Raw genomic sequence first — 24,090 nt, forward strand, 5'->3', positions numbered from 1 at the left:
CCACGGTCTCTCCTTTCCTCTTGCTCATTAACTGCTGGTCACATTGATCCTCTTTCTGACTCTCCAACAACTCATTGTGGCTGCAGAGCTTTGGCACTTACTGTTCCCTCTGCCTCTGAGGCTTTTCCCCTGATCTTCATGTGGCTGACTTTGCCTACTCAGAGCTCAGTTCAAATGTCACCTCCTCAGAAAGCACAGTGAACACACTTGCTGAACCCCATTACCTCCTATCCTATTACCTTATTATGATTATTTGGAAATAGGACATACAATTGTGTTAAAATTGAGGTATAGCATGCATGGTGGTTTTAAAATATGCCCCCAAATTGGTTGCTACTAGTTCTTTTAAGGCTGAGGCTTCATTCTCCTCCTCTTGAGCGTGGGCTGGAGCCAGTGACTGGACTGTAATGAAAGACTATGGTGGGAGCAATGGTGTGACTTTGGAGACAAGGTCAGAAAAGGCGTCGTGGCCTCCTCCTTGCTTGCTCTCTTAAATCTCTAGTCTTGGGGGAAGCCGGCTGACATGTCGTGAGGACACTTAAGCAGGCCCCACGGAGAGGTCCACGTGGCAAGGTACTGAGCCCTCCATCATTCACTCCCAGCACTCACTTGCTGGGCAAACATAGTAAGCTTCCTTGGAAGCTGCCCCTCCAGCCCCTGTCAAGCCGTCAGCGGGTACAGCCTCAGCCCATATCTTGACTGCAATCTCATGAGAGATGCTGAGCTGGAGCCACCCAGGGATGTCAGGTCCTGACCTGCAGGGACTGTGTGAGATAGTAACGATTATTGTTTTAAGCTGCTAAGTTTTGTGGTAACTTGTTACACAGAGACAGATAACTACTACAACACATTTGCCTTGAGCAGTGCACACAGCTCTAGTGGAATGCATTTTCCCTAAGTGTACACCTGTGTAACCACCACCCAGATCAAGATATGTATGGTTCTAGCACCCATAAGCTCCCCTGGCTCCTCCCGATCAAACCTCCTCCCCCAAAGTAACCGTTCCTTTGACCGCTGTTCCTATAGATTAGTTTTGCCCGACTTTAGATACATGGAACCACACAGTATAGTCTCTCGTGTCTGCTTTCATCCAGTCCGTATCACATCTGTGAGATTCCCCAGGTTAGCACATGTAGCGGTGGTTCTTTTTCATTGCTGTGTAGTATTCCACAGCACGAGCCATCGCTCACCTTGCTTAATGTTCTCCACGGCACTGTTCTGTCTCTTTCTGAGCTTACTGACCCATCACACTCTAGAAGATGAGCTCCTAGAAGGAGACTGTTCTCTATCTGTCTTGCTCCCTACTGTTTCTTTAGCCTCTAGGGCAATGTCATCACACAGCAAGTGGCCCATGAATATGTGCTGAATAAATGAACTGGCTGCTCTCATCAGAATCTCTCCCACCTCATAACCCCCTGAGGGGGGCATCGAGGGATTTCTAAATTTTTAGGCAAAGCTCAAATTGCTCACCAATCTGAGTCTTTGCGTTAATTGTGTTTGGCAACTTGTGGACATATCCTGATGTGATTTGACTATTTATCCTCCAGAGCTTGCGGGAATGTCAAGGTGGTAACAACCACGGGAACACATACAGCGCCGTGCATGGCGTCTTCCCTGGCAACCCATGTAGTACTTACTGTAGGAGCTCATGAGAACTAACCTTTCCCCAGTGGGACCGGCCACCAGCCTGCCTTTCCTGAGAAGGACACGCACAGGCTAGGAGCAGGAGCCTCGTCTTACTGTTACTGCTTCCTAGACCAGCAAGCACTCCAGGAGCCATTATTTTAAAATGCGAAGAGGGACATGGGGACTGAACTGCAATAGCATTTCTATCGAAACGAACAGATCCAAAATATTTTTGTTTTAACGTGTAATCAATAGAAACAAATCATTAAGGAGATATTTTACAATTTCAAAGAGTCAGTCTTTGAAATCAAATGTGTATTGTACAATTACAGCACTTCAGACCAGCTACACGTCAACAGCCACAGGTGGCAGGTGGCTTGGAGCTACCATATTGGACAGACAGCACAGCTCCAGATTCTGTGTGTGTGTGTGTGTGTGTGTGTGTGTGTGTGTGCGCAGCAGCTCAGTACTAACAGTTCACAAGGACAATGTGGACTTACCCAATATTGATAAAATTAGCTATTGATAGCTAATTTAAAGGAACACTTACTATGTGCCAGGTACGACGCTCAGTTAATACTTGACATGCATTAACCCAATCAGTTCTCCCAACAGCCTTTTTAGGGAGGAGCTACTTTGTACCTGCTTCACTGAAGACAAAACTGAGGCTTAGAGAGGTCACACAGCTTCCCTAAACCCATACAGCTTCTAAGTGGCAGAGGTGGGATGTGAACACAGAGCGTCTGGCTCCAGATCCCACCTTCTTCACCAGTACACTGACTGCCTCCCAATGACTTCCTTTGACTGCTGGAGGGATTGCTCCGTCCCCACAGGGGAGACAGCTGAGACGCAGAGACACACAGGACCTCCTCATGACTGCACAGGTGGCCAGAGGTAATGCAGAAGCCTGATCTCAGGCCGTGAGGCTCCCAGTCCAGAGCTCGCTCCTGTCCAGGCGAGGGTCCTGTCTGACTGAGCCCCTGGGAAGGCGAGGAGGGACAGGTTCATGTGGGAATGGCCTTCCGGGGCTGTATAGGACCCCAGGACCCCAGGAGCCACAAATCACGTTTTGAAGTCACACAGGGCAGTCACGTTTGCGTCACTAGTAGCAAGGTGCTGCTGTGACTGGCATGGGAATGTTTTCCTTGGAGCAAGTGCGGGCAGCGGGTGGCAGGACCCAGGGAAGCCCCGTGTGTCCCATAGGGAAAGACGTCACACATCGGGGGATGATAACAGAACCCCCAGGAGGGTACAGTGAGGCTTAACAATAATATGTAAGGTAACTGAGGCCTACAATGTTCCAAACACTATGCAAGCCCTCTACACACTACTCATTTCCTTCCCTCCAGACCCTGAAAGGAAGCTTCCATTATTACCTTCATTTTAAGTATGAGGAAACTGAAGCTCAGAGAGGGGGAACAGTTTTTCCAAGGTCACACAGCTAGTAAGCAGCACAGCCAGATTTGGAACCCAGGCTGGCGACCAGTGCCCACACTGATTAAGTACTAGCAACAGCTGGGGCAAGCCAGAAGGAAGCTGGATCGATGTGGAGCCATGTGGGGGCAGGAACGGGCGGGGGAGACAAGTTCGAAGGTACAAGTGGGAGCAGGCCTAGAGCTGGCTGAAGGGCTGGATAGCGAATTTCAGGAGGGCGAGGCCTCATCTCTCCTCTCTGCCATCATATCCGTGTCTGGCACATAGTAAGTGCTCATTAAATATGTGTGGGATTTCTTCCTTCAACCTATAATTATTCATACTGTATGATAAGACAGCATGAGCATTTTAAACAAAAGCCAGACCATGGCTCACCTCTGGTCAAAACCCAGGAACTCCTTGTGATAGTGAAAATGAAAATCTACGTGGGATCTCAGGCCTCACTTCCTCTAGGGTCCAGGCACCGCTCCTCCCTCCTCCTCTACACGCACAGTTGCTCCACTGCCCAGGGCCTCCCCTGCCCGAGGGCCTTTGAACTCCTCCCTCTTCCTCCTTCTACTTGCACACCTCTCAGACCAGTGTCTTCTGCTGGTTCCAGCTCTTTCTGTCCCTTCATTCAGGTTCCTCCAAAGATCACTGCTTCCCTAACCACACTATAGAGACTCACTCCTGCCCATCTCAGTCATGCTCCAGCCACAGACCCTGCTTCTATTTTTCTTGGCAGCACTTAAGACATTGACTATTTACTTGCTTGTTTATCATCTGTCTCCCCCCCAGTAGAAGGTCAGCTCCACGAGGGCAGGGAGTTTTGTCTCTTTTGTTCAGTGATAAGTTACCAGAGCCTAGAACGGAGTCTGGCACACAGTAGGTCCTCAGTGAATATTTGTAGACAGAAGTGAGGGAAGGAGGATGGGAGAGAGGAGAGAAACCAGAGGGTCAGAGCCTCAAGTGTTATTTGCTATGACTTTCAAGATGAGAGGGACCTGATCCTAACTGCCTGCAGAGGAGAGGCAGCTGAGAGGCAGGGACGGAGACGAGAAAGGAGTAGGGCAGAACTCCAGTGGGTGGATCACTCTTGGGGACCCCCTTTCTTGTCCTGAGCACAAACCTGGGATGCCCAGCTCGTGGGTGAGGAAAAGAATGTAAAATGCCACCTGTAACAGTTTTGAAGAGTTGGTCCACCTTACCTGAGACCTTTTGGCTACTGGGTCCCTGCGGGAAATCATGAAACTCACAGCTGGGCCTCACTTCCCCTTCCCTCAGCCTCGGGAGGGAAGCCTGGCTATGGGCTCCACAGCAGAGGGTCCCCACCAAGCAGAGTCTGGGACGGAAATCCCTCCGGTGAGTGGTGTGGCAGGGAATGTGGGCAGGACAGGCTAAAAGCCATACTTCCCCTTGGACCCGTTTCCTGAGCGCTCCCACCTCTGGACTATAATTCAATTCTCCCCCCAGGGCTTCGCTAGCATGTCCTGACTTGACAGCGTCTTCTCAACACAGCGCCAGCCCTGCAGGCCGACAAGCATCAGGGACAAACCACACATAACACAACACACTACTGGTGGCTGTGAATGGGTGGCCGCAGATCAAGGTCGGTGACCCACGGCACAACCTTGACTTTCCTTGCTAGGGGCTGAGAATAACCTCAGCCGGCGTCTATCTGTCTTTCCTGTTTTCTTCTGTCTCACTCTATCCATACATCAATGGCTTAGATGAGACGAGTCTTCTAAACAGCTCAGCCAGTTGATATTCTCATCCAAAACATGATCTTCGAAGTTGTCCGTTTTCAGGATCTTATCATGAATGGCCTTTGCTAAAAATTCTTGGAAAACGACCTCTTGTCTGGGGCCAAGTAAGTATTCCTTCTGTTTCATCTCATGACTGTAGGCCTCTGCCCTTCCCCTGAGATGGCTTTTTCCTCCTTTGCCTATCACACCCTAACCCCAACCCCTCATTCCCCAGAGGTAGGAAGGAGTGGTTGAATTTCCCGACTCCTGCTACAGAGGCTGAAATTGCCCCCCTGGGGTTATGTCAGCTCTGTTCCTGCTTTCATCACTGACTGGGCATCTATTGCATGCTCCGTGCTTAAATCCATGACTGTATTTAAGCCCATGTAATGAATGACTTCTGTTAATGCCTCGATGATTTGTAGTCCCATTTTACAGATGGGTAAACTGAGGTCTGGAGAGGTTAAATAAGTTGATCGAGGTCACGGAAATTAGTTCCTGTTCTCCCTGTCTCCACCGAGGGACGAAGGGCTGATTCTTACTTAGATCCATGAGCAAACCTGGGGAGTGCGGTAGAGTTCAGTGTAAATGTGAGATGTGGGAAGATGGATGCTGGAGGTTGGATGGAGATTTTAAGACGGGCTATCAGCACGTTGACCATTAAGCAGGTGGTGCTGTGGAAATAAGACACTTCCCTGGAGGACCTCAAAGCATCCCTCTCATTCCATCTTTCCCAAAGGGCTAGAGTTGAGGTAATCAGAAATTGTCACTGCCTGGCAGTTAGCCAAAAAAAAAAAAAAAAAAAAAAGGATTAAGAAAAACGTAGAGGTTCAAAGTCAGAGCTTGAGCTGCGGGAAGGCTCCAAGCCCGGCTGGGTGGCCATGGGATGCCCGGGAGTCCGAATTCCACAGCCTTCCGGGTGCAGCCATTGACTCGCTGTGTATCACCTCACTGATTACTCAGCCACTCCCGGCCTATGGGGCACCGCTAATCATGTGGCAATAACTCCAGTCTCCACTCCTATCTCGGGGGTGTCCTGAGGCTTAGGGGAAACTCTACGGAGCACTGCACTTGAAGCACTTTGTGAGCAAAGCATTAAAAGAGGTGATTATTGTACTAGCTCATTATTAGCATCCTTGCTGACTTACCCAAGTTGCCTCTATCACTCCCTCTCTCGTGGTCTGGCTGGTTCTCTCCCCGCGGCCTACACCTCTCAGACCACGTCCTGTTTATGTGTCCGATCCCCTTATGTCTGCACTTCCTCTCATGGCTTTGGAGTCCAAAGATTTGGGTCCTGAGTTTTGGCTCCAGCACGCACCTGACTTGGGTGACTCACCCAGCCTCCAGCTCCTTAGCTGTATAAATTGGCCTGAATCTCCATCCCCAGGTCACTGAGTTGTGGGAGGTGCAAAGGAGCTGAGGTTTGCGAACTCGACAGGGTGTGGGTATGGGACAGATGCATGCTGCTCTGATGTTTCTTTTTTTTCCCTCAAGGTTCTCAGGTTCATCCCAGACCCTCTCATTTTATGAGAAGAAAAAATACCATATTTAGCCTCAGTAACCATTACCACTCCTTCTAAGATCCAACTTGCAAAAGAGAGACACATAAATATTTAAGCTTCCTACACAACTGTCCCATCCAGTGTCCTCTCTCCTCCTGAGCAGAAGTGTGTGTATGTGTGTGTGTGTGTGTGTGTGTGTGTGTGTGTGTGTCTTTAATTATAGTGAGTGAGTATATTTATTTGCTTGGCAAAATTGTTTATACCCAAAGCCATGAAAGATGTAATAAAAAGAAAATCTATGCTTTTAAAGAATCTCAACAGCTAATTTTTCTTTCCCTATTTTCTGATGCCGCCCTGGGGTCCAGCCTTCCCTCCAATTCTTCACATCCCTGCCACCACTAATGGCAGCTGCTTCCCCAGCCAAGGAAATCGCCCCAGAAAGAACTGATCATGCTAGCCCTGAAACCCTCACCAGGGAGGGAGAGGGTAGACATCTAGCCAGCAGAGACCTGCAAAGGACAAGGTGTGACAGTGTCCTTACCCATTCTAGGGCCCTAGAAGCCATGGTGTGAGAACAGGAGGTGGAGGGGCATCAGGTAAGGAAACTGAGGCCCATGGAAGAAAGGGATTTTCCCAAGGCTACCAATGGAGGTGGCGCCATATCAGGGGGTAGAAGAAGGGTGTTATGTGACATCTGTAATAGGGTTAGCCTGAAGGCCTTTCACAGACCACAGGGCTGTCTTGTGGAAGGAGCTACGGCTGAGCAACCTGTCACTGAGGTGCTATGACCAAGACTGGCTGGATGTTTTCCTGAGGGGTTCTCACACCAGCAGGTAGAGAGGGTAGGAAGGTTGTGTCCAACTCCAGAGGGTCTCTGAACCTTTGACAACTGAACTGAGATGCCGGCGGGGAGGATGGTAGTCAGTGTGCAAAGAAGATGACAGGAAGAGAGGTGGCGGAAACCGAAGCCTCTGGAGGTCTTCAAAGCATCTCAGTCCCCTCTTCCCCCATCTCAACACCCCAGCAGGGAGTTCAGAAGGATACATACCAGGATATCCAGGCAGGCGGCCTTTAGCAGGGTGATTTGGTCTGCAATGGTCAAGCTGGTGAAGCCTGGCAGACGTTTAGCAAACTCCACGATCTTAATAATGCACTTGGTGGCGAGTTCACTAAATTTGTCCCAGAGGCCCAGGTCCAATCGGACTCGATGGTCGGCACTGGAATTCTAAGAGAGAGAGAAAACGTCATCAGGGGTAGTTTCTGGGAAGCCCAGTGGAAGGCAGGGACTCAACATGTCTCCTCTTCCTGGGCTGGCACTTCAGTATTGCCCAGAGCGCTTCCTGGTGGGGTGGCTGAGTTTTGAGCTTGGATTTATCCTTTAAGAATGCATAAAACGTTATCCCTGTACCACTGGACAATCAAGCAGCGGATGAAGGGCATTTCTCGCTCTCAGTGGTTGCTCATATCTTAAAAAGAGGCCATGTGTTACTTGGGTGTCCTGAGGGCAACACACACCCCCACCTATGAAAGAGTCCAACCAGAATCAGAAGGAGCCTAACTACAGAAAACCCAGGAGACAGAGGGACGTGCTAAACATGACACTGTGGGGGATGTGCCTGTCGACGTCCAGGATGTGGGACATTCCCTACAACCAACAACTGGGTTTCTTCCACAAACACACTGCAAGGGGAGCAAAGAGAAACGGAGAGAGAAACCCACAGATTAAAAGCGCCTCCACCCAGGTGCTCATTTACCGATGAATGGATAAACCGTGACAACCGGGCAATGGAGAGCTAGTCGGCGGTGACCACCAGGGAAGTACTGATATTCGTACATAGGCAACACGGATGAAGCACGAAAGCATCACGCTCAGTGAAAGAAGGCAGACACAAAAGCCTGCACACAGAATGATTCCATTCAGATGGCATTCTGGCAATGGTCAAATGACAGTGACAGGGAACAGATCAGTTCCAAGGGCTCGGGTGGGGGATGGTTGAACACAAAGGTGTCCAAGAGGCTTGGGTGGTGGTTATACGATTGCATACTTTTGTCAAACTCATAAAATTATACCTTTAAGGAAATAAATGTTCCATCATGTAAATTATACCCCAATAGCCTTGACTTAGGAACAAACAATTTTTAGGAGACTTACCGTATGAACCAATTACAAGCTGTCGACCTGATCTGAATTCTATTTCAAATAAACAAAGAAATTGTGACATGTGAGAAAACTGGAAACTTGAGATATTAAGGTGTTTGAGGTGTTAGTTTTATTTTAGGAGGAGTAATGACAGCGTTGCTGCTATGTTTTTGTTTGCAGAAGCGTCTACATTTAGAACACTAATATTTACAGACAAGCTAAGACGTCCGTAATTTACCTCTAAATAATATGTAATGGGCAGTGCGTAGGAGGATGGATAGATGACGAAACAAGATTGGCTGTGGAGCGATCACGGGCTTTCATTATTCTGTTCTCTCTACTTTCATGTTATAACGTTCGCAATTTTTCCATAATAAAAATAAAATTAAAAAATGACGATAAAAGAAAAAAACAAAATGCTACAACGACAACAAAGATTAGACTTTCTAGAGATCCTCCGTGTTGTGGTGACCGCATGTATGCCTCACACAGAGCTGCCAGGCCCAGGCCTTAGCCGGAGAGGCAGGGCCCGGCTCTGCGGGCGTGGGCAGGCAGCACAATGAGGCAGCCCACCGAGGGGACACGCAGAGGGGCTGCTCCAAGGATTACACAGCTGCTCCTCCCTGTTTTTTCCGGGTAGAACCAGCCTTCTAGTCCTTCAGCAGCTTCCATTCAGGACAGAGGCCCAGGTTCCTGCAGGATGCCTTATCTTTGACACCTACAGAATAAACAGAGGGAATCCCGTCCCTTTACCCCTATGAGAAGCTTAGTAGATTTCAGACCAAACCTCTGCCATCTACTGGCTGGGTTCCTCCATCCATTCAAACACTCCACCTTTCATTCACTTATTCCTCTTCCTCTCTTCCTCCCCTTCTTCCTTTGTTTCATGAATATTTGCTGACCCATCTTCACGCAGTCAGGGGCTGGGGTATAACAGCCGAACACCTCAGACACAGCCACAACCCTTAGCAAGCTTACAGCCTAGCGAAGTGCCTGCTGCTTTCTCAGCCTTACCATGGCAGGCCCCACCCCGGCCACTCCGCACTTTGCCAAACCCCCACAGCTACCCATTGAAGCAGGAGGAATTTCGAGCTTCACTGTAACATGTGGCAAGTTCATCTCAGGGAGGTGAGGTAACGTGCCAAGGAGAGGCTGGAAGTGGGTCCCAGGTCTACCTGGACCCCAAACCTGGCCTTTCTGCTACGTGGCTGATAGAGGTGACCTCCTGCTAGTGATGTCCTTGCTTCATGCCTCATTGTTCCCATCTGTAAAGAGGGCTACACACCACCTGCCCACAAAGGCTGCCAGCAAGAGTACGTAGGACCCTAAAGGGAAGGAAGCAAATAGTGCCTGGTGTGTTCTGGGGTTTAATCAATATTAGACCCTTTTTTCCATCACCCTCACCAGTCCCCAGCTCTACCAGAGGGTTCAGAGCACAGCAACGAGTGTCTTCGCCTCACGTGCACAGGTAACATGGCCAGAAAAGTCCCCACCCACACTGGCGCCCACTCCCATTACAAGCCTCAACCTATTTTTCCTCATTTAATCAGTAAAAAGGATGCTCACAGCACAGACAGGAAATAGAAGACCACCATGAACTTGCCAGAAATTACTGAAGGTCTCAGCTTTTGACTAGAACCACACTCCAACACACCCAGGAAACTGTTTTTGTTTTCTTTTCTTTCTGCAATCTCCAGAGCAGGATCACTGGTGTGAATGCAGCTGAACAGTCGTCTTGTATCTCTGCTTTCCTGACATCCTTCTCTTCTGCCTCTCAAATCATTTGGGGGACAGTTCCTCCCTCCCTCTCAGTGTTTGGAGTTTGAGCAAGTGGCCCAGAACTGGCCAATGAGGCTTAATTTTGAGACTCTGGTTGGAACAATTAGGGAAGTGAAGCTCTCTGTCGACAGAATGAAGGTTACCAGGAGCTTTCCGGGGCCACCAGGTGGGGAAGGCCTTCCTAACAATGAAGCCAATTCAGAAGAAAGGTGAGATGAAACATGGAAAGAGAGAGGAAGAGTAGCCCTGTCTTGAAGATACTGAGTTGCTGGATCCAGCCATGCCTGATTCACACAAGGATTTTTTTTTTTAAATCTAAATTGATTTAAGTTTGGTTTCCATTGCCTGCAACAGGAAGAATTCTAACTAATGTGCAGTTATAGCTTAAGAAAGTTTAGGTCTGTTTCACATTCTGCCCCCATGCCATTCCCAAGAACTGTCGAGACTTAGAGAAGAGGTCCCCACTGCCACCACCCTCATCTGAGCCACCATCACATCCTGCCTGGACTATTGCAACAGTTTCCTCACTGGTCTCCTGCTTTCCACCCTGGCCACCTTACAGCCAATTCTTACCAAAGGACTAAAGGAACCCTTTTGAAACACAAGCCAGACCAAGTCACTGCGCTGCTCAAAATCTCCAATGATTTCTCATCTCACTCAGGCTAAAAGTCAAAGTCCTTTCAATGGCCTGCAAGGCTCTCCCAGATCTGGCTCCTGTTCTCTGACCTTGTCTTCTCCCACTTTCCCCCCAGCTCATCTACCCCAGTGACAAGGTCTCCCAGCTCTCTCTGAACAAGCGAAGCATGCTCCTGCCTCTGGGTCTTTGCTCTGGCTGTTCCCTCCCCCTGCTCTTCCCCAGACATCTGTATGATGCACTCCCTCATTCTTTCAAGTCTTTGATCAATGTCACTTTCCCTTGAGGCCTCTATTGACAGTTACAGAACCCTCCACACTCCAGACACGCCCCCCCGCCCAAACCTGCTCAATGTTTACAGCACTGATCTAACCACTCTATCGTTTAATTTCTATGCAGAGGCTTCTTGTCTCACTTTTTTTTATTGCTGTACCATCAGTCTAGAACAGTGCCTGATACATAGTAGGGGCTCAATAAATATCTGTTGAATGAATCAATGAGTGAATGAAGCTCCCACAAGTCTTTGCTTGTTTAAAGTGTCTCAGGACAACTAACATTTTGAGAATGAGGCCCGCCTGGGCCGTACTCATGGGGTTTCTGCTGCCTCTGGAGGCAGAATTGAACAACCCAATGAAAGGCACAGCTCCCTAGGCCTGGGGTTTGGACCTCTGACAAATGTAAGTAGTTCAGGAAAGGGTAACATTCATCCCAAATTGATGTCTTCCGTTCCTCACCTCAGTGGAGATCCGTCCACAGAGTCAATAAAAGCTTTTGTTTTTAAGATCGGTGAGGAAAGCCAGAAAGAAATGTTTGCATAAGGGATGACATAGATGCCCTCCGAAAGCTGGTGGCCAACGGTGCTTTCCATAATATTCTTTGTGGAAAGTAGGCACGCATCCTCCAGATTTATTGTATTCCTTCCTCAAGGACCTTGGTGGAATACAGTACACTCGGGGGACCATCAGATCAAGATGTACGCCATTCGGGCTGTAATTAAATTTAATAGGCAGTTTAACCGGTTTGGAGGAAGACACGATAGAGAGGGACAGAGAGGCGAGCTTACAGCGGGAAATCATTTTACAATCGAGTATCCATCTGGAAAAAAAGACATTGCCCCGACCCAGCAAGTGTGAACGAAATCTTCATCAGCATCATATGAGGTTACTTTATCACACACCGGGCTGAGAGAGAGAAGCCTGTCGCACCTTCTATTAAAAATAATGCACAGCCTTCTTAACGGCATGTAAATCTCACTCACTATTATGCAAACTGAAGGGAAGAGGCAGTTAATAAAACACAAAATAACCTAGTGTTTTATTATACGGGGAGCTGGATTCATAGGCATGAGGTTTAAAATGGCTTATATATTATCTTCCAGCTGTGGCAAATGGAGAGCACAGCCTGGTTTGGTTGGTAATGAAGGCGGTTAGAGGGAGCACCAAGGAAGTGTGGGTTTTCCACACGTTTCTGAAACCAGGGTAGAAGGAAAATAAGAAGGAGTGAGAAAGTGCGGCAGTGAGGAAGGGCCCCTGCTGGCAGCTAATGAGAAGCAGAGCCACAGCAGAAGGGGGAGACGCAGGCCTCCCCACATTTGCACTCTTTCCTCAGCTCCTCCTCCCTGGGTGGAAGCCCCTCTCCAGGCAGGTGCCCCGGCCTGCCTTCCCAGAATGCTGTGCAGCAGGGGCCCAAGTGGAGGGCCCGCCTGAAGGTCCCTTAGGGCCACCTTTAGCAGCAGCAGAGCCCAACCCCACTATGAAATCCAATTAAATGGCCGTTTTTTTTGCCACACAAATGGCTCCCTTTCTTCTGTAGGCTTAGTTCTTTGTTGCCACCCACTGCTTTTCTGACTGGCCTTCCTTTCTGAACAAGACCCATATCTGGAGGTGGTATCACCAATATTTTCAAAATCTCATTTGGGGCACCTCCTGGGTACAACAGTGGTTTAAATCAGGGCTGTTTCTTGTTCTTTTTTAGCTAAAGAGCAACTTAAATTTCTTAAAAGGAAGGAAGAGTTAAGCTTCCCTAGGAAGGTTGGCACATCCACTAAGGTGGCCTCCTTCTTCCCTAAGCCTGAAGTCTTTGCTCTACGACCATCCTGACAGGCGGATGCCCTCTCAAGTTCCAGAGGGCTTAGGGAAGAATGTTCCTGTCACCCTCACTCCCCTTCTTCATTTTGTATGTTGCTCATAGAAAAACCCTTCCTCGGGCTTCTTTCAAGCCAGGCACTGTTCTAACTGCTTCACAATGGACTCCCTTGAATTTTCCCCACACCCTCATGAGGTAGGTACTATTATCGCCCCCCTTGGTTGATGTGAACGCGTAGGCCCAGAGAAGTTCAACAACTGGTACAAGATGCCCCAGCAGTTGGGTGGAGGGTCCAGGGTGCACACCAGGTGGTCGGGCTGCAGCATCTGGGCTCCCAACCACTTACACCCCACCACCCCTCTTACGCTTGGGTCATCACGTATGCTACCCACTTCCTGGCCTGAACTTTCTGTCTCTTACAGCCTGTTGTTGCGTTTGTGATCTCGCTCTGGGTTTGAAACTCTGGCTGCTTCCAGGAGGTGGCAAAAGAATCCCTAGCACTGCAAGGAAGAGAACGTTATGTGCCAGGCAAGCGTGTCGTTGTGGTCAATAAATGCATATCTAGGCACTATGACCACATGGCCTCTGGAATGTCCCAGGTGGGGTGTGTCCATCAGTGGGCATGTGCAGCCTTCTCCTCAGAACCGGATGCTTCCAACAGGTGGGGAGGAAGGCAGCTTGGCAGCCACCTGGCAACTACAGGTGGAAAGACAGGTACTGTCTTAAAGGCATGGTGCAGCCCATGGGTGGAGAGGGCTCTAAGCAATGGGCAAGAGGAAGGGGACAGGTGACGAGGGTCTCTAAGGACCTCCAATCATTTCTTGGAAGTCTGGCTGAAAGCAAGGGTGATGCTGCAGGACTTCCCTGAAGGTAATGTCTCAGACGTGCTCCTGGACCACCACTATCTAAGATTCCTAGGCTGGGCCACGAGCCTGGAGGGGTCCCTCTGGACAGCTGCAGCCCCGTCATTCCTGCTATCTCAGAGATTCGGGGCCCTTGGTGGAGTGCAGGGCTTTTGGAAGGGGACAGCTGTAGGATGGAGGGTGTCGGATGGCCAAGAGATGCTACATTTTGGGGTGGTCTCAGTTGCTGTGACGAGACATTGGTGGCTTCTGGATCTCCTGGGGCACATCTAAGAAAGAACAAAAGCTCTGCCACGCCTACCCGCCATGCCTTCTGGCCAGGCACAAAGCCGCCAGGGCCAACCCTCTTGGAACTGCTTCTCCTGACTAGCAATCTCCCTTGGGTCTCTGTGGCCAACGTTCACATACCTTCTTCCAGCACACCACGGCCCCGCCAGCTGGCTTTAACCTATCTCCTCAGACTTTGCACCTGCCTCCTTTCCAGACCCCTCTCTGCAAAACTCCTGGCCATGCTCACGCTACTCCCTTGGCTGGGAATGTCTTTTCCTTTTTCCACCATCCAGTGGGATCCTGGGGACTTAGTCCAATGCCTAGAGATGAGGACTTATGATGTATGCTGTCAGAGGTTTCTAAAAGCACACAAACCATGAGACAAAATTTGGTTTTCAGCCAGACTACACGAAAGAGCTGCAAACACCCACGTACCCCAATACTGCACTCAGTAGGTGTGATGGGTTGAACCGTGTTCCCCAAAAAAGATACTTTGAACTCCTGACCCCCAATATTTCAGAAGGTGACTTTATTTGGAAACAGCATTTTTACAGAGGTAAGCAACTTAAAATGATATCATGAGGGTGTGCCCTACTCCAATACGATGGTACCCTAATAAAAAGGGAAAATTTGGACAGAGACAGACATGCACAGAAGAAGACCATAAGAAGACGCACAGGGAGAAGATGGCCATACGAAGACAGGGGATTGGGGTTTACATCCACAAGCCAAGGAGGACCCCAAAGGGCCTTCGATGTAAGAAGCTACGAGGCAAGGAAGGATTCTCCCTTAGAGCCGTCAGAGAGAGCATGCTCTGCTGATACCTTGATTTTGGACATTTAGCTTCTAGGCTGTGAGACGATACACTTCTCTTGTCTTCAGCCACCTCGTTTGTGGTATTTTTTTTCATGGCAGCCCTAGGAAACCTAATACAGTAGGTATATAGTAAAGGTGTGTTGGAAAATGAAATAATAGTCTACGTGATATGGAAAGGGTGGGTGTGTTCACTGGCAAAAAACAGGCTCACAGAAGTTAAGGGCTGTTCAAGGTCAGAAAACTATGAGGTGGGGGAGAAAGGATCAGGACTCAGGCCTCATGACTCCCTTGACCTTCCACCCCCTCAGAAACGTCTCTCCTGGGAGGCCAACCTCCTGAGTTTCAGGTTCTGATTCCCTGGCTAATTAAGTTGTTAGTTTCTAAAACGAAAGCTAAGTCCACCCATGGCTGGAACTGCTCACAATATGCTTCCTTGTGTAAAGCACTCGTCTCCTGGAAAGTCTTTTGCTGGTTTAATGATTCTGTTGGTGGTCATTTTTCTGAGTAGATTAAGGCCTCCTTAAATCTCCATAGCTCAACTTCACGAGCCCCTCAGAGGACAGCTTATGTCCCATCAAGCTCTGCAAGGTGATGAACAGCCGGCACACGGCAGAGCAGCGGGATGAGGGAGGGAGCAGACGCAGTCCTGCGCGGACGGCCAGGGCTGGTGTTGTGCTGCCAAGAACTGCCTCGCTTTCCCACTCACCACTTTACTTCTCCAGAAACTAGGCAAGCGGCTCTGAAAAATGAGAAGGGGTTCATAGCAAGATCACCAGGAGGAGCCCTGCCGATTTTGCAGATCTCTGTGCCAGAAACTGTACAGGGCGCTCTGATATATTTTTCTCACTTAACCATCCCAGAAACCCCAGGACGATTCTCAACCCCATTATACAGATGAGGGAGCTGAGGCTCAAATGATGATTCCAAGGTCACGCAACTCCTAAGTAGCACAGGCGACATTTGAACCTGGGGCTATGAGGCGCCAAAGCCCAAATGACATAGTTGCTCAAGGGAGCAAAGCAAATATCCTCAAAGCCAGCCAGGCTGTTTCCTCTGGTTCATGCCCTTATTCTATTTTGGAGAGCTCATCTATAAATAACCACTCCCCTGCTTCCCACCTTCCATCATGGAATCCCCTTACTTTCCCCCTTGTTTTTGGAGGAGTCAGTGCTTAGCAGCCTTCCCAAGGAGCCTCACTCTAACGCTCATAGATGAGCGCCCTGCCCAGGCCTGGGCGTGGAGGGTGGTGAGGCATACATCTCTGCCTGACCCACCCATTCCTGCTGCTCCTGGACCCTGACCATTTGTCCCAAATCTACCCTAATTAGGGAAGCAAAAGGAACCACTCTTTCACAGATCTATAGGTGGGCAGCTAGCTGCCTTTTTAATTCCTCTCTGCCCACTTATTCCCAAACCATCTGACCAAGATGCCAGTCTGGTGAAGATGGCAGGAAGCTTCCTGGCCGTAGAAGTAACTGCTTATCTAAAAAAAGCTCTGTATAAAAAATGTTCCACTCGGAACTAAGATCTTGCAGAGAATGTGTTACGGCTGCTGTTATTTATTTATACCCCCACCTACTTCCAGAAAGGATTTGAAGTTGCTTACAATAAAAACAGAACTAGGTCTGTGTATGGAGAGTAAAAATAAAGAGAAATCTGGATGGGAAACTGTATTGGAGCAGCCTTGCTCCTGAGAACGGGCCCTGTGCACCTGGAAAGAGGTCGGGCTGCCCAGTACTGAGGGATTGGCTTCTGGAGATGGAACTTATATTTCCATTTTCCCTGCTGGATCAAAAGAGGTGCAGAAAGTCCCTACAAAGTGCTTCGGACAATGGGCACCAATTGGGGATTGATGGTGTCACATCCCAAAGAGGTGTGAGTGGGAAAGGTCCCTGAAGCAAACCAGCTGCCTTGGGCAGAAGCAGACCCCGAGACTAGGATTTCAATGCCAGCAGCTTACTTGGGAAGAGATCCCAGGAAGCATGGAAGACGGGGACCAGGAAGGGAAGGCAGCCAGTGAAGATCATCCCTGTGGGCACTTGGGCCCCACATTTTTGGGGAACTCTGGGAGGTGGTTTAGAGAATGCTTCAGAGGTCTCCTAGCGCAGGGGCAAGGAAGCTGGGCCATTTACCCAGTAGCTTCTCCTGGTTATTGGGTGGGGGCTCTCCCAGGAGTGTCAGTGCTGCACCTGAGAGCCACGCAGCTCTGGCAGCTGGAGGAAACCTACAGGCAGGGTCAGGGAGCTGACGGACATGGGCAGGGCCCTGACAGCCCCTGCTGCACCCTTCGAGAGGGCTGGGCAGGCAGGCTCATTGGCCTGGAAGCAGATGGAATCATACCTAGGGAGTGAAGAGAACCCAAGCGGAGAGGCTACTGATTTTAGAGGGAGCCCTAGGGGAGGGAAGAGCGTAGAGGCCCCGGTGAGGCTGGCTAGAACCCCTGCCTGGCTTCAGGGGTGGGAAGAAGCTGTGCTGACTACCAGAGGGGAGACTGTCCTGAAGGAGCATGTTGTTCCCAGGCCCTGAGAGAAGCCAGGCCGCACCAGGGTGTGTGCTCTAGGAAGGGGACAAGCTGTACTTTGTGTTTGCCCTGCCCTCCTTCAGACTAGTGTGGGCACCACGTCACCTGCTTACTGGGTGAGTCAGGTTCTAGGGAATGACTAGGCCACACTAAGTAAGATACCCCCACCTGGGGAAGAGCGGGGGACCCTCATACAGCAGCAAATGACCCCAGGGCTTGTCCTATAATGTCTCGCTTTGTGAACTGGCTCTAGAGCTTCCACATCCAGGACACCCTCCCTACTCTGATTGTTGTCTCTGACTCTGTCTTTTCTCAAGCTCAAGGTTTGATTTTCTTCCTGGATAACAGCCACCTCCTCCTAACTAGATGCCCAGTGACTCCTGTTTCTACTCTACCCTATCAGTCACCCTCTTGATTTATGTATTCTGTGAATGGTGTAGTAGTTAAAAGGGCGGCCCCTGCAGTCAGACTGTTTACATTCAAGTTCCATGTGTTGGCTATGAGACATGGAGAAAGTTATTTAGCTCTTCTACTCCTCAGTTTACTCGTCTGCAATCTGGGGACAATAGCATTCAGCCTCAGTTTACTCATCTGTCATATGGGGCAACAGTACCTACTTCATAGAGTCCTCAAGGAGTAAGAGAATTAATATATTTAGACTATTTACCATAGTCCCTGGCACATAGTAAATGCTCAATAAATACTAGTTGTAAGAATAATGACAATAATGATAATAATAATAAAGACTCCTGACCACCAACTATTGATTTCTCTCCATTATTTATGGACGAAAATACAAATTCCTCAGTTGGCATTCCAGACTCCGCGAGGTTTTTTCATTCTTACTTTCCACTCGCTCGCAACTTAACACGATCCCACCATTCCAGGGCACCAATTCTCTTGTATTTCCTTCTGTCCTTTCCCATGGCCCGTGCTTCGTCGATTTCCCTAGTTCTTAGGTCAGGATGCATTTACCTTGATACTTAGCCCAATACAGTGCCTGGAACATAGTTGGCAATCGGTAAATATTTCTAAAAGGAATAAATGATATACTCCTTGGTACTGCTTATTAATCATTTTACTTCTCTATAGTGCCAGGCGCACCTGGCATGGGACCAGGTACCTGGAGGACCTGTTCATACCCAGTAAATGGGTCACATCACTGCTGTAGAGATATTTCCAGGTCCCAACATGGACGCTTTGCATGAATTGTCTCATTTTTATCATCCTAACCATTTTCTAGTATCCCCATTTTAAAGATAGGAAAAATGAGGAAGTTAAATAACTTGCACTTAGTCACATTACTGAACAGTGAGTGACTGAGAGGTTTAAACTACATTGGTCTGGTTCTAGTGGCCTTGCTCTGGATATGTGGTATCTCCCTCCATTGCCTCTTGGTTCATGGGCCTGCTTTATCTCCTGGGTTAAAATGAAAGCTCCCTTGTGGTGTTCGGCCTTGTCCTGCTCTGCGTCTGCTTTGGGCTAGGACAGTGCTCCCCAAACTCAGTGGGGGCTTGTCTACTGAATCTAGCACCTCACTTAGCCTGGCAGGTAGGCCAACATCTTCACAGGTAGAAGGGGCACTCCAGCGTCTCCCCTCCCCTGACACCAAGGGTCTGGGTGGGCCCCAGACAGTTGTCCTGGGTCTTGCTGTTCAAAGTAGGTTCATGGCCTTTGCTTCAGAGTGTGTTCTGAATACTTGCCTCATCAGCACTGCCTGGGAGCTTGTTAGAAATGCCCCATCCCAGATCTGCTGAATCAGAGCCTGCATTTTAGTAAGAATCCCAGGTGCTTTGTAAGCACATTGAGGTTTGGGAAGAAGCAATGCTCTAGGTTCTTGCTCTGCTTCCTGAGCCAAAGTCTCTGGTTTGGACAAGGGACCTACCTGTCTAAGTCTGGTGCCAGCCCTTCGGAAGCTGGTGCCACCCAACTGTGCAGCCTCATGCTCACCTGAGAAATCACCCTGGCATGTTCTGGCAACAATTTCTACAGCAAACCGTCTGGGTCTGCTACTGGCCACCATTCCTATTTTGCATATAAAACTGAGGCATGAATATCCAAATGCATGACTGTGTACCCCAAGAGTTCCTTCACTCACCGTTCTTTTTTCTATCTGGCATTACCATTTCATCTTTTTATCTTTATGACCTTTCATACTATTCTTTCTCTAGCACACCAGTCACCAAACCAGCAAATGCTGCAATATTTGCATTTTTTAAAAACGCACGTTTTCTAGCATGTTAGGCAAGCAGCATAAGCCACTTAAAGAGGCCAGAACAACATTCTAGTTATATTTATTCATCCAGTCGTTCACTCAACAAATATTTATTGAGTGCCCATGTGCCTCCCTCTGGGAAGTCCACACATTGGGAACATACACCAAGGAACATAACACATGCAAAAACCACTTTAAAAAATAAAAGGAGCTCATGACGTCTCTACAGGCTCAGCCCAGACCAAGTAACACATGCCTCCTACCTTTGATCTGACTTTCTCTCATTCCCCCTTCTCTTTATTTCTAACCTCAGTGACAGCCATTCCCAGCAGAACACTGGGAGGAGAGGGTGACCCCCACCAACCTGGGAAGGGTCACACCTACCCTGTGCTTTTCCAGGCCCTGACTTCAGGGTTACACACACACTCTCTCTGAAGCCAGACCCTGACCCGAAGGAGGGCCCCAATCATCTTGGTTGGATCTTACAGCTGATCAGTTTTTTAAAGAAAAGATTGCCCCCTTGCCCGCTCTGGGTCTCACAGGGCTCTGTATAGGTGTCTACCACGGCCGGGTAACACCTCACTGGTGACTCGTCTCCTTCACCAGACCCAGGTCCCTGAGAGCAGTGCTTTTATTCTCATCGTTCATGTCCCCGGTGCCTTGCACGTGGCCGGGCATATAACAAGTGCTCAGTTCATGTTTCTTCCTTTCCTTTTTTTTATAAAAACTATTGATTTCTTTTTTTAGGTCCAGTTGGCATTCACTATAATTTTACACTAGTATCGGGTGTATAGCACAGTGGTTAGACATTCATATAATTGAGGCAGTGCCCCCTGATTAGTCTCGTACCCACCTGGCACTGTACATAGTTGTTGCAACATTATTGACGATATTCTCTAAGCTGTACTTTACATCCCCGTGACTATTTTGTAACTCCCAATTCGTACTTCTTAATCCCTTCACCTTTTTTCCTCTGTCCCCAACCCCTTCCCCTCTGGGAAGCATCAGTTTGTCCTCGGTATCTAGGTGTCTGTTTCTGTTTGTTTGATTACATTGTTCTTTAGAGGCCACATATAAGTGAGATTATACGGTATTTGTCTTTCACAATCTGACTTATTTCTCTTAGCGTAATACCTGCTGGTCCATCCATGTCGTCTCAAATGTTAAGATGTCACCCATTTGTATGGCTGAATCCTATTCCACTGTGCACATGTACCACGTTCCTCCAGTCATCTGTTGATGAGCAGTCGGCTCACTTCTGTATCTTGCCTATTGTACATCGCGCAGCATTGAACACAGCGTCTGTGTTTCTCGAGGGAGGCGTGTGTGCATGGCTGACTTGGAGGAAACACCAGCTTACTCAGAGCCGGTCCAAAGGCTGCCACACGGAGGGAGGGAGGTGGCCGCTGCCTCACTGCACTCAGCCGACGTGCAGGTCCTGGGCTGAGTTTGAGTGGGTGTCCCCTGCAGGCCCAGGGCCAAGCGTGTGTATGTGTGTGTGAGTGCGCATGCACATGAGGGCGTGCAAGCACATGTGTGCACGAGGGCCTGTGCCCGTCCCCCCAGCAGTCTGGGGGTGGAAGCATCTCTTACCGTGGTATATTTACCCAGCTGGCAGAGCGAGGGGAAGGTTTCCTGGTGAGCTTTTCGGATCTTGTCTGTGAGATCATCCAGCTCGGCTGTCATTTCATAGCTTTCCGTGCATTCCTGCTTCAAAGGCTCCTTCTTTTTCTTGTTCCTGTCATTCCTGACAGCTGGAAATGAGAGAGAAGGCAAATCAGGGGTCACTCATGGCTGGGCCTGTGCTGCCTGAGCTGGGAGGTTCCGTCTCCGGATACTGCCTTGGAGTCACCTGACACTTGGAACAGGAAAAGCAGGAAAAGGTGCTATAAACACATCTCCCAAGAAAAGAGGTTGGGCGGCCAGGGGGGCAGGGCAGAGAGAGAGGTTTGTCTTTCTGTGTGTGTACGTGCCAACCAATTGTTAAAGAAGGCCAAGGCTCACCCAAGAGGCTGAGGGCCTGGGTTTGTTTAGAGAGAACTTTCTATGAGGACTGGTCCTCGAAAGAAGATTTTCCCAAGCAAGTTCCCCTCAACTGCAGAGGGGATGGCCTGAGAGGCGTCATAAGGGAGCCACTTTTGCCTGGGAGACACGTCCCCGAACAAAGCCCTGTGGCATCACAATTAGTGATTCCTAACTAAGCCTTTTGGTTTGACATTTAGCTTCCTAGTTTTCTGAATTCACTGACTGGCACTCTTGAAAAAATTCATCTTAAAGGTGATGGGCTTGTGGTTTTTGTCCCTTCGTGTTTTTTGCTTCCTCGACTTTCTGTATTAATCGTATGTCCTTTGTTACTTATACAGTTTTTTAAAAAATAATCATCTATGCATTATGAAGCCTTGGCCTGCAAAACCAATCATTCATTCATTCATGTATCCATCCATAGCCGCTGGACTCCACATCCTGTCTGGCCCCCTGGCCCCTCAGCCGGCGTGTGTCTTGGCCTTGGCACACCCCACAGAGCTCAGCACTGGGCAGATCTGGGGCCCAGGACCTGGGCTGTGGAAGCCTGTGCTTCCTTTTGCAGCACAGGCCTCTCAGATGACTTCAAATCTGAGTGTAACTCAAAGCTCTGGCCTCTGGCTAGGATCTCCCGGGGAAGGAAACTGAAACCCAGGGAGGCCGACAGGTAAAACTATTCCATGTGCTCCTATCCGGGGAGTCCATGTTCCCTGGGGACCCAGGGGTTGCCAGGCTGGACACTACTTGGCTGTGTATGCCACCACCGTAACCTGGGAATCTGTGCTGCAAAACGACCCAGGGCATAATCCGATCTGCCCTGAGAGGACTTGGCATGGGTCGTACCCCCGCTTCCCCCAAGAGAACCTGGGCAATCTGAGAACTGGCAGTTCCCTGGGTCTATACCGGGAGGACCGAGGCCCTGCTTGGAGCTGGAGCTAAAGGTAAAAGGCAGGCATGGGGAGGGGAGAAAAGGGGAAAAGAAACAGATGGAATGGGGAGGGAGGGAGGGAGAAAACAAAAAGGGGGAGGGAAAGAATGGAGCTGAAAAATCCAAGTGTCTGTATAAGCTGCTCAGGAGGCAGGGCAGTCGGGGAGAAAATTCACATTTCTGGAGAATCTTGAGCATGGGAAGTGTGTCTGCAGTCTCTCACTTAACCCCCTTATCAGGTAGGCAATTTTAAACCCAGTTTACAGATTAAGAAACTGAGCCTCAGAGAGGCTAAGGAATGTGCCAAGTTGACACAGCTGACAAGTACTTTCCTCATGGGGACTCACATATTTCTAAGGAAGTAGAGGTTTGGTAAAAACAAAACCTCTCCTGACCCCTCTTTGCCCCCAGGAAGAAATGACAGTGTTCTTTGGCCCAGGACATTTCCCGGTCTAAGATGAGTGGGTAGAGACAGTGCGAGCCTCCCCAGCCTCAGATGCAGTCTTTTCCAGTGCAGACCAGCCCACGCACCCAGACCGTCCCCAGCAGGCATGGAACACAGGGTTCGGGTAGTGTGCTTCACAGCAGGGAGAATGCAAAGAATACAGTCAGCAAAGGAGAGACAATGAGGTAAGAAAGTGGGTGGCACATGGTGGCAGAGACGCCCCTGGGCTCTACACGTCTGGGTTGATGAGGTGGTGCTGTGGCCTGAAGGCTTGTGTGTGAACACAGGGGCTCTCGGCGCCAGTTATCAGAGCCCCTCCTCTCTGGGCCCCTGCCAAGGACCCTCTTCTTCAGCTAACCCAAAAGTCACATCAAAGGTATACACCCAAGGAAACAGAAAACAGATGCCCATGGAAAAACTGTACACAAATGGCTACCGCAGTATATTCACAATAGCCCCCAAGGGGGAACAACCCACATATCCATCAACTGACGAATGGATAAACAAAACGTGGTCTATCCGTACAATGAAATCCCACTGGCCATGAAAGGAACGAAGTCCTGAGTCCTGATACATGCTACACCATGGACGAATCTTAAAAACATTATGCTCAGTGACAGGAGCCAGTCACAAAAGGCCACCTGTTTATTGTATGAGTCCTCTTACATGAGATGTTCAGAAGAAGCAAATTCATACACAGAAAACAGATCCGTGGTTGCCAAGGGCTGGGGAGGGGGTCAGATAGGAAGTTACTGCTGACGGGCATTGGGGTTCCTTTCCGGGGAGATGAACATGTTCTGGAATTAGTGGTGATGCTTGCATGTAACCTTGCGAATAGACTACCAATCACGGAACTGGACAATGACCAATGTTATGCTCCATGAATTATATCTTAAAACAGCAAGAACAACAAAACCCAGAGCCCCGGGGGAGGCCATAACACGGAGCCCTAGGAACTGCTCTGACTAGAATCAGACGCCAAGATGGCAACGAGGACCACTTAACACAGCAGTAACACGATGCCACTTACTGACTCCTAGCAGTGGCCAGCGATTGCCTTGAGCAATGGAGGAATTCTAGCTCGCT

General features: G+C 49.2%; 1 protein-coding gene across 3 annotated transcripts in view; it reads right to left on the reverse strand.

Annotated features, from left to right (window-relative positions):
- Positions 1 to 24,090, reverse strand: part of RARB (retinoic acid receptor beta) — a 365,838-nt gene that overhangs the window by 7,613 nt on the left and 334,135 nt on the right. For all 3 annotated transcript variants that reach the window (XM_033131759.1, XM_033131761.1, XM_033131760.1), the window contains exons 4-5: positions 21,203 to 21,363; positions 7,335 to 7,511 (exon numbers count right to left, since the gene is read on the reverse strand). In XM_033131759.1, the coding sequence (XP_032987650.1) occupies positions 7,335 to 7,511; positions 21,203 to 21,363 (338 nt within the window). The remainder of the gene's footprint in view (positions 1 to 7,334; positions 7,512 to 21,202; positions 21,364 to 24,090) is intronic.

The sequence above is a fragment of the Rhinolophus ferrumequinum genome, chromosome 17 (assembly GCF_004115265.2).
Source record: "Rhinolophus ferrumequinum isolate MPI-CBG mRhiFer1 chromosome 17, mRhiFer1_v1.p, whole genome shotgun sequence".
Taxonomy (NCBI): Eukaryota; Metazoa; Chordata; class Mammalia; order Chiroptera; family Rhinolophidae; genus Rhinolophus; species Rhinolophus ferrumequinum.